Below are 10,583 nucleotides of genomic sequence, written 5' to 3'. Positions count from 1 at the left end.
CCTGGATTAGAGACTGCATGATGCGTAGGAAAAATTTCCCTTCTTCTGATCTTATCGTGCCTTTCCTAATGTTTGAATTCTTGGTGTTATGAACGTGTCTAACATCAATCCTTGTTGTTTTCAGAGAATGAACACTTGGAGAACTAAGAGTCTGAGGAATAGGAGCAGGAGCAGCTATAATCAAAATCCACCCCAGGCTCCAGTTGAAGGAGTGGCCATGCTAGTTAACCCAGCTAGGTTGACTGATGCTGAGGTGAGGGCATCTCTAGCCCAGATGGCACAGGCCATCACGATGCAGGCTCAGGCTATGACTGCCCAAGTCAACTGAGAGAATGTTCAGAGGGAGAACCCACCGGTTTGCAGCATGGCTGACAGACTGCGAGATTTCACGAGGATGAATCCTTCAATTTTCACAAGGGCTAAGACTTCTGAAAATCCTCAGGAATTTATAGACGAGTTGAATAAGATCTTTGTGGCCATGGGGGCCACTGATATTGAGAAGGCTGAGCTGGCTTCCTACCAGCTCAAAGATGTTGCACAGACTTGGTGCAAAATGTGGCAAGATAGTCGTGTTTTAGGTGAAGTGCCAGTCACATGGGAGCTGTTCAAGATAACATTTTTGGAAAGGTTTTTCCCTAGAGAGATGAAGGAGGCCAAGGTTGAGAAGTTCATCAACCTTAAACAAGGATCTATGACGGTCAGGGAGTACTCCCTGAAGTTTGTGAAACTATCAAGGTATGACACTTCTCTTGTGTTTAACAGCAGAGACGAGATGAGTAGATTCTTGACTGGAATTGCTGAAGATCTTGAAGAGGAGTGTAGGGCAGCTATGCTGCATGACAACATGGACCTTTCCATACTTATGGTCCATGTTCAGCAAGTGGAGGAAAGCAGAAAGAGGAAACAAACTAGGGTAGGGAACAAGTCAAGGCAAGCTGATGAGAATTTTTCAAGGAAGAGTAGTACTGAAATCAGGGATAAGCCCAGGTTTAAGAAGGGACTCTCCCACCAAGGGGAGTCAAATTCATTCAAGGGTCGCCATGATAGGAATTCTGAGTTCAGAGTTAAGAGAAACAATGAAGTAGATACACCTCATGAGAGACCACCTTGCAGGAAGTGTGGCAGACTACATGGAGGAGAGTGTATAATGGGCACTAACGCTTGTTACAGTTGTGGCAAGCCAGGTCACATGGTGAAGGATTGTCCGATTAGGAGAAGTCTAGAACAAGGGAAGGAGAGAGTTCAGTATAATGGTCCAAGTGAAGAGGCTCCAAGGAGGCAACGATTCTTCGCACTCAAGTCTAGGGGTGCAGAGGAAGACACTTCAAGTGAAGTCACATGTGAGTAGCCTTAATTAGTCTTTCATGTATTTGACTGTGCGTGGTGTGTATGCACTAGTATGATGTTAGACTTCCTACTCGTAAGGCTATAGTTCTTTATCTCTTCGTATTTTGTTGCTATTGGCTGATTGTACATAGCAATTAATTTATGATCTGATTGGCATTATGTTGTGTAATGGAGTGTCATTCGGGGACGAATGTTCCTAAGGGGGGTATGATGTAACGATTCAAAATATATATATATATATATATATATATAGTAAATAAGAATAAATAGGTATTTAAGGGCATAATGGTCCTTTCGCGTATTAATTAAAATAAAACAGATTTTTATTTATTTATTTTAAATTCTATTTGACTAATTTTTGAATTTAGTCTCCTAACCCTATTAGTTCTCTCTCTCCCTCACGCTTAATAACTCTTTCTCTCTCACGTTCTCCATCTTTCTCACGTTATTTTGCCAAATACCAACAGTTCTTCACGCTTGAAGAACTCACAAGAATTTTTTTAGTAAAAGAAAAAAAAGTAATCAAAACGTCAAGGCTAAGAGAGGTTCGTCGAGTGAGGTGTACGTTGAATTGAATTGGGAGTGGTTTGGAGGAGTTTTCCGGGCAGCAACATCAAAGTTTGAACATCGATTAAGGTATGGATTTCTTCTCTCTTGGTCCCTTTCCCAAGAGACCCCTTAAGGTTCAAGATATTCATTCCGAAAACTAGGGTTGTTCCCTTTTGTATGTCCTTGTCACTAGATCCCAATGAATTTTAGGTTGGGTATGATTGCTGGTAGATTTAGGTGTATATTATATTTTCGCGATGAATATGATTATGTTTGTATACTTGGAATCGTATGAAAGGCAACCATGTTTTTCTTGAAATTTTGTGTAAGTATATTACGGTGAATGAGGTTTTCTATGTAATGCTCCAAAAGTTTAATGTAATATGATTGTATATTTTTGTGTGAATAAAATAGGGTAAGGCGTGAAGTTCATATGAAATGTTAGATGGCTTGATTGAGGGAGAAGTTCTTGGTTAGACGAATCTATAAAAATGTAACTAAAACATTATGAATAAAACCATGAAATCACCCTAAAAATTTATGTGAAAGTTGATGAAAAAGTGCAGAAAAATCATAGAATAAATTTCCAGAACTTAGAAATAGGCTTTAAAAGAATCTGGAAATTTTGGACGTCAAAGAAATAAAAAAAAAGTTTTGAGGCCTGCAGGGATCGAACCCAGGACCTCCCTGCAGCATGCCTTAATTTTTTTTAAAAATGGGGCTGGCAGGGATTGAACCCTCGCCCCAGCCTTCTGCGAAAAAAAAGAGGAAAGAAATAAAAAGGGGGCTGGGGGGATCGAACTCGCGACCCCCAGCCACGCGCAAAAAATAAAATAAAATAAAAACGCGAGGCGTGGGAATCGATCTCCCGACCTCAGTAGGCGAAAATTAAAAAAAAAAGAGGCTGTGGGGATTCGATCCCACAACCTCACTGTATATGCCATTTAATTTAGTTAAAGAAGGAGGGGTTGTGGGGGTTCGAACCCACCACCTCACAGCCTCCTCCTCAGCAAATTTAGCTGAAAAATAAGGGGGGGATGTGGGGGTTCGAACCCACAACCTCCCTATTCAAGCGAATTTAATAAAAAAAAATATATCAAATTGAAATTCTAATTAAAGTGGAAAAATTAATTCTCTTATGTAAATATTGAGATTTAATTTAGAATTCTAATTAAAATAGAATATTAATTCTTTTATGTAAATATTGAGATTTAAATTAGAAATCTAATTAAATTAGAAAATTATTCTTTCATGTAAATGATTGAAATTTACTTTAGAATTCTAATTAAAATAGAAAATTTATTATGTCATGAAAATGTTTAGATTTAATTTAGAGTTCTAAAGTTATAAATGTTAGAAATAAAATCAATGAATAATATAAATGATATCCAAATAATTCAAGATTTGGGTTCCCGTGCTCAAACCTCCGTATTGATACATAAGTCATACGTGAGCAAAATATTCAAGAATAATGCCATCTACTTAGATTAAAAATCAAGATCTTGGTATATATACAAGATACATTAGTCTTGTAATACATATTCTTAGGAAAAATAAGAATCACTTATCGAACTATAAATGAAGCCCGATGGCTTGTATGTATAGACGCATAAGTTTAACATACTTTCAAAAATAAGGGAACCTAAGATATACGTAATGAAATGAATAAATGAACATTCACGTAATAAGAGGTGAGTAACTATGAAAAATAAAGGTGCTAATAATGAAGAATGTAGTGACAACATGACGTGAGGCGAATGTATATGATGAGAGCAATCTCAAATGAGCCTAAGTAAATGTTACCAATACGTACTCACCAATGAGAGTGTAAGATAATGAAGAGACCAGTCTCTATGAACACTCTAATGAAAAATATTGAGTTTAAAACACTTAATACAAATGATGAGATGAGAAATCATCTATTGCGCTATGATGTCCTCATACTAGAAGCCAGCTTCCATGATGTATGAGTTGAATGTAATGGAACTTTATAGTGAGCACCGATAGGCTAGCTATGAGCGGTGATGCCTTCTTTCGGGAAGGGCGGAGGTTCACGTAACTCTAATGAGATTAGACTGTCCGGCTTGCCGTGTATGGGTCTCCATACATCTCCTAGTCTTTGAACCTATATTGCCACTATAGGGATCTGGCGGGGTTAAATTTCCATAAACGCTAGCATGTTATTGAATCGTTTGGCCGGTGATTCCACCTCTTTTTGGTGTGGGGGAGACACTGGATTTCATGATGCTCACATGATCTACGTCGGTTAAAGTTAAAGTTCCCAATGAATGAATGAGGTCAGCCTCAAATGAATCATATATAAAAATGAATGATACCGAAGGTGTTAGGATATGATAATCAAGAGGTGAGCTAGATTCTGGTAATGACATTAGGTTTTTCCTGATCATTGCACAGCAAGCCCGATGAAAGTCTTAATCTACACCCTAGGTATAGCTGGTGTTCACACTGGCCTATGAATGAACTGAAACAAGGTACGTATGAATGAATGAAGCAGACTCTGTGTTTGCTAAAGAAGGCTCCCTAGTTGAGGTCTCATATGTTGAGCCCTCATTTTGGGAAGTCTTAAGGTTAAGTCTTTGATAATAAGGTCTCATGGTATATGAATGAATAATATGAAAGAAACTATGTGTTATATGTTATGTGTTATATGAAGATGTTATGTGTTGTGTGCCATACGATGATTATAATGATGCATGTCACTCTCATGGCATAACTTCCCCAATTTCAATTTAGCAAGTCCACTGACTTGACTTCCAAACATCATGTTGTTAGGAAAGAGCTCTTCTTCCTCATGCATGTCCCTGGTGTGTGCTTGCATATACCCATACTTAGGACAAGTGTACTAATTCCATACAAACATCTACTTTTAGGTGCAGGCACAGGTGGACGGTAGAGCTACAGGTTCGTTGTTGCAGCAATTCGGACGTCAGCATTCATCTGGAGTCTGGTAGGTCCTCATGCTTTCGAGGATGCTACTGTTTTACGTTTTAGCGTAGTTTTAGAGTTGAGCTAGTGGAGCATGTTCCACTAGCGTTTCTTTCCTGTTTTGGTTCAGACTTTGTATTGGTGCTATTTTGGCCGATATACAATTAATACTTAATGAATTATTTCTTTCAGTTGCTTATCTCTTAAATGTTAGATGGTTGATGATGAACGATTACGAAATATTAAGAATGTTTAGCAAGTATGATTAAAGAATCAAAAATTTCAAATTTTCCGCTAAAATTAACATATGTAAAGTAAGAATGACGTAAGTAGGCTTGTTTGCGACCTCTGAGAGGTCAACGACGCAGGTCACGTCTGGGGTCTAGATTCCGGTCGTGACATGAAGTTTAACGAAATGTGACTTTAAAGAGATACTTGTGAAAATTTGAACTTCAAACGGACATAAAACGCGAATCCGATGTTCGATGCATCCGGTTATTTTTCCAACCTGATTAGTTTTTCGATATCTTCGCGAGAAAACACCACGCACTGCCAAAAGACTTATAGTTTTACGTTTATCGATTTTTTACCATATATAGGCAAATTATAAGGAAAAATGAAATTCAAATCGGTCAAAGGTATTAAGTCTAAAACGTAGATCTCAAAAAAATTAGCAATTTAAAAAAAAGAATAGCCCCCAAAAGATGCTCAAGGAAAAATCTACGGCCTTTTGAACTTTCAAGAAATGTAACCTTAAACGGATACTTGTGAAAATTTGAACTTCAAAATGACATAAAATGCACATTTGATGTCCGATCTAACTCCAACCTGATTATTTTTTCGATATCTACGTGAAAAAACATCACTTACTGCCATATGACTTATAGTTTTACATTTATCGATTTTTGATAATATATAGGGCAAAATTATCGGGAAAAAAAGTCAAATAGGTCAAAGAGATTGGGAGTACCTCGTAGCTCTAAAAAAAATAAGCAAGTTTAAAAAAAGAATCGGCCCCAAAAGATGCTCGAGGAAAAATCTATAGCCATTTAAAGTTTCACGAAATGTGACTTTAAAGAGGTACTTGTGAAAATTTAAATAACAAACGGACATAAAGCGCGTATCTGATGTCCGATCGAGCCAAATTTTTTTCCAACAAGATAATTTTTTCGATATCTACACGAAAAAACACCATGCACTGCCATAGGACTTTTAGTTTAACGTTTATCGGTTTTTTACCATATATAGGGCAAAATTATATGGAAAAAATGAAATTCAAATCGGTCAAAGGGATTGGATGTACCGCGTAGATATCAAAAAAGTAATCCATTTCAAAAAAAGAATCACCCCCAAAAGATTCTCGAGGAAAAATCTACGGCCATTTGAAGTTTCATGAAATGTGACTTTAAAGGGGTACTTGTGAAAATTTGAACTTCAAACAGACATTAAACGCACATCCGATGTCCGATCGAACCGATTTTTTTCAAACCTGATTATTTTTTTGATATCGACGCAAAAAACACCATGTCCTGCTATAGGACTTATAGTTTTACGTTTATTGATTTTTTGACCATATATAAGACATAATTATAAGTAAAAAATAAAAGTCAAATCGGTCAAAGGGATTTACTATACCACTTAGATATCAAAAAAATAAGCAAGTTTAAAAAAAGAATCGCCCCCAAAAGATGCTCGAGAAAAAATATACGTCCATTTGAAGTTTCACAAAATGTGACTTTGAAGAGGTACTTGTGAAAATTTAAACTACAAACGGACTTAAAATGCGAAACCGATGTCCGATCGAGCCGATTTCTTTTTCCAACCAGATTATTTTTTTGATATCTACGCGAAAAACACCACACACTGCCATAGGACTTATAGTTTTACGTTTATTGATTTTTTATCATATATAGGACAAAATTATATGAAAAAAAAGAAAGTCAAATCGGTCAAATGTATTCAATTTACCGCGTAGATATTAAAAAAAAGAAAGTTTATGAAAAGAATCGCGACCAAAAGTTTCTCGAGAAAAAAATCTACGGCCATTTGTAGTTTCACAAAATATGACTTTAAACGGGTACCTGTGAAAATTTGAACTTTAATCGGACATAAAACGTGCATTTGAAGTCCGATCCAGCCGATTTTTTCCCAACCAGATTATTTTTACGATATTCAAGCGAAAAAATACCACGCACTGTCATAGGACTTTTAGTTTTACGTTTATCGGTTTTTGACCATTTATAGGGCTAAATTATAAGGAAACAACGAAAGTCAAATCGGTCAAGGGGATTGGATGTTCCGCGTAGATATCAAAAAAATAAGCAAGTTTAAAAAAATAATCGCCCCTAAAAGATTATCGAGGAAAAAATCTCCAGCCATTTGAATTTTCTTGAAATGTGACTTTAAAAGGGTACTTGTGAAAATTTGAATTACAAATGGACATAAAGCGTGTATCTGATGTCCGATCGAGCCGATATTTTTTTCAACCAGATTATTTTTTTGATATCTACACAAAAAAACACCATGCACTGCCATAGGACTTATAGTTTAAGATTTATTGGTTTTTGACCACATATAGGGCAAAATTATATAGAAAAAATTAAAGTCAAATCGGTCAAAGGGATTGGATGTACCGCGTAGATATAAAAAAAAGTAATCCATTTTAAAAAAAGAATCTCCCCCAAAAGATGTTCGAGGAAAAATCTACAACCATTTGAAGTTTCACGAAATGTGACTTTAAAGGGGTACTTGTGAAAATTTGAACTTCAAACGGACATGAAAAGCGCATCCGATGTCCGATGGAACTGATTTTTTCCAACCTTATTATTTTTTGATATCTATGAAAAAAACACCACGCACTGCCATAGGACTTATAGTTTTACTATCAGTTTTTGACCATATAAAGTACAAAATTATATGGAAAAAATGAAAGTCAAATCGATCAAAGGGATTGTACCGCATAGATATGAAAATTTGAAATTCAAATGGACATAAAATGCACATTTGATGTCCGATCGAGATGATTTTTTTCCAACCTAATTATTTTTTCGATATCTACGCGAAAATACACCATGTATTGCCATAGGACTTATAGTTATACGTTTATCAGTTTTTGATCATATATAGGTCAAAATTATAAGAAAAAAATGAAAGTCAAATGGGTCAAAGGAATTAGGTCTACCGCGTAGATCTCAAATAAATAAGCAAGTTTTAAAAAAAAATCTCCCCCAAAAGATGCTTGAGGAATAATCTACGGCAATTTGAAGTTTCACGAAATGTGACTTTAAAGGGTCACTTGTAAAAATTTAAACTTCAAACGGACATAAAACACGCATCCAATGTGTGATCGAGCCGATTTCTTTACAATATGATTATTTTTTTAATATCTACGCGAAAAAACACCACACACTTCCATAGGACTTATAGTTCTACGTTTATCGATTTTTGACCATATATAGGGCAAAATTATAAAGAAAAAATGAATGTCAAATCGGTCAAAGGGTGTACCTCGTAGGTCTCGAAAAAATAAGCAAGTTTAAAAAAGAAATAACCCAAAAAGATGCTCGAGGAATAATCTACGGCCATTTGAAGTTTCACGAAATATGACTTTAAAGGGTTACTTGTGAAAAATTGAACTTCAAATGGACATAAAACGCGCATTAGATGTCCGATCGAGCCAAATTTTTTTCCAACCTGATTTTTTTTAAATCTACGAGAAAAAATAACACGCACTGCCATAGGACTTATAGTTTTACGTTTATCGGCTTTTGACCATATATAGGGCAAAATTATAAGTAAAAAAAGAAAGTCAAATTGGTCAGAGGGATTGGGTCTATTGCATAGATATAAAAAAAATGCAATTTTAAAAAAATAATCGCCCCCAAAAGATGTTCGAGGAAAAATCTACGACCGTTTAAAGTTTCACGAAATGTGACCTTAAAAGGTTCTTTTGATAATTTGAACTTCAAACGGACATAAAACGCGCATCCGATGTCCGATCGAGCCAAAAAAAAACTTCCAACCTGACTATTTTTTTTATTGTACGCAAAAAAACACTACGCCCTGCCATAGTACTTATAGTTTTACGTTTATCAGTTTTTGACTATATATAGGGCAAAATTATAAGGAAAAATGATAGTCAAATCGATCAAAAGAATTGGGTATACCGCGAAGATCTCAAAAAAATAAGCAAGTTTAAAATGGAATCGCCCTCAAAAGATGCTCGACGAAAAATCTACGACCATTTGAAGTTTCGTGAAATATGACTTTAAAATGGTACTTGTGAAAATTTGAACTTCAAACTGACATAAAACGCGTATCTGATGTCCGATCGAGATGATTTTTTTATCCTGATTATTTTTTAAGTACCTACGCAAAAAAACACTATGCCCTGCCATAGGACTTATAGTTTTATATTTATCGGTTTTTATTTATCATATATAGGGCAAAATTATAATGAAAAAACGAAAGTCAAATCGGTCAAAGGAATTGGATATACCGAGTAGATATCAAAAAAATAAGCAAGTTTAATTAAAGAATCACCTCCAAAAGATGCTCGAGAAAAAATGTACGACCATTTGAAGTTTAATGAAATCTGACTTTAAAGGGTACTTGTTAAAATTTGAACTCAAAACGGACATAAAACGCGCATCCGATGTTCGATCGAGTTGGTTTTTTTACAACCTAATTATTTTTTCGATATGTACGCGAAAAACAACTACGCGAAGCCATAGGACTTATAGTTTTATTTTTATCGGTTTTTTACCATATATAGGGCAAAATTATAAGGAAAAAATAAAAATCAAATCGGTCAAAGAAATTGGATGTACCGAGTAGATCTAAAAAAATAATCAAGTTTAATGAAAGAGTCGCCCCCAAAAGATGCTGGAGGAAAAATCTACGACCATTTGAAGTTTAATGAAATCTGACTTTAAAGGGTACTTGTTAAAATTTGAACTTCAAACAGATATAAAACGCGCATCCGATGTTCGATCGAGACGATTTTTTTCAACCTGATTACTTTTTTGATATCTACACGAAAAAACACCACACTCTACCATAGGTTTTATAGTTTTACGTTTATCGGTTTTTGATCATATATGACAAAATTATAAGGAAAAAATGAAAATCAAATCAGGCAAAGGGATTGGGTCTACCACGTAGATCTTGAAAAAATTAGCGAGTTTAAAAAAAGAATCATCCCAAAAGATGTTCGACGAAAAATTTATGGCCATTTGAAGATTCATGAAATTTGACTTTAAAGGGTACTTGTGTAAATTTGAACTTCAAACTGATATAAAACGCGTATCCGATGTCTGATCGAGTCAAATTTTTTTCAATCTGATTATTTTTTCCATATTTACGCGAAAAAAACTATGCACTGCCATAGGACTTATAGTTTTACGTTTATCTGTTTTTGACTATATTTGTTGCAAAATTATAGGAAAAAATGAAAGTCAAATTGGTCAAAGGGATTAGATGTAACGAGTAGATCTCGAAAAATAAAAATTTAAAAAAAGAATAGCCCCCAAAAAATGCCTTAGGAAAAATCTATGGTCATTTGAAGTTTAATGAAATCTAACTTTAAAGGGGTATTTCTAAAAATTTGAACTTCAAACGGACATAAAACGCGAATTCAATGTCCGATCCAACAAAAAAAAAATTCAACCTCATTGTTCTTTCGATATCTACGAAAAAACACTACATACCACCTTAGGACTTATAGTTTTACGTATATCAGT

At 35.1% G+C, this 10,583-nt stretch overlaps 1 protein-coding gene across 1 annotated transcript; it reads left to right on the top strand.

Moving 5' to 3' along the window:
• Positions 1-364: 364 nt before the first annotated feature.
• On the top strand, positions 365-1,348 carry LOC138347630 (uncharacterized). The gene has a single exon (XM_069295934.1). The coding sequence runs from the start codon at positions 365-367 to the stop codon at positions 1,346-1,348; it is 984 nt and encodes a 327-aa protein (XP_069152035.1).
• The last annotated feature ends 9,235 nt before the right edge of the window (positions 1,349-10,583 follow it).

The sequence above is a fragment of the Solanum lycopersicum genome, chromosome 3 (assembly GCF_036512215.1).
Source record: "Solanum lycopersicum chromosome 3, SLM_r2.1".
Taxonomy (NCBI): Eukaryota; Viridiplantae; Streptophyta; class Magnoliopsida; order Solanales; family Solanaceae; genus Solanum; species Solanum lycopersicum.
The sequence above is the reverse complement of the archived record's forward strand: the minus strand, read 5'-3'. Positions and strand labels throughout refer to the sequence as shown.

Bases quoted from the DNA above. Each gene is read 5' to 3' on its own strand.
- LOC138347630 (XM_069295934.1), top strand. From the start codon at position 365: ATGGCTGACAGACTGCGAGATTTCACGAGGATGAATCCTTCAATTTTC.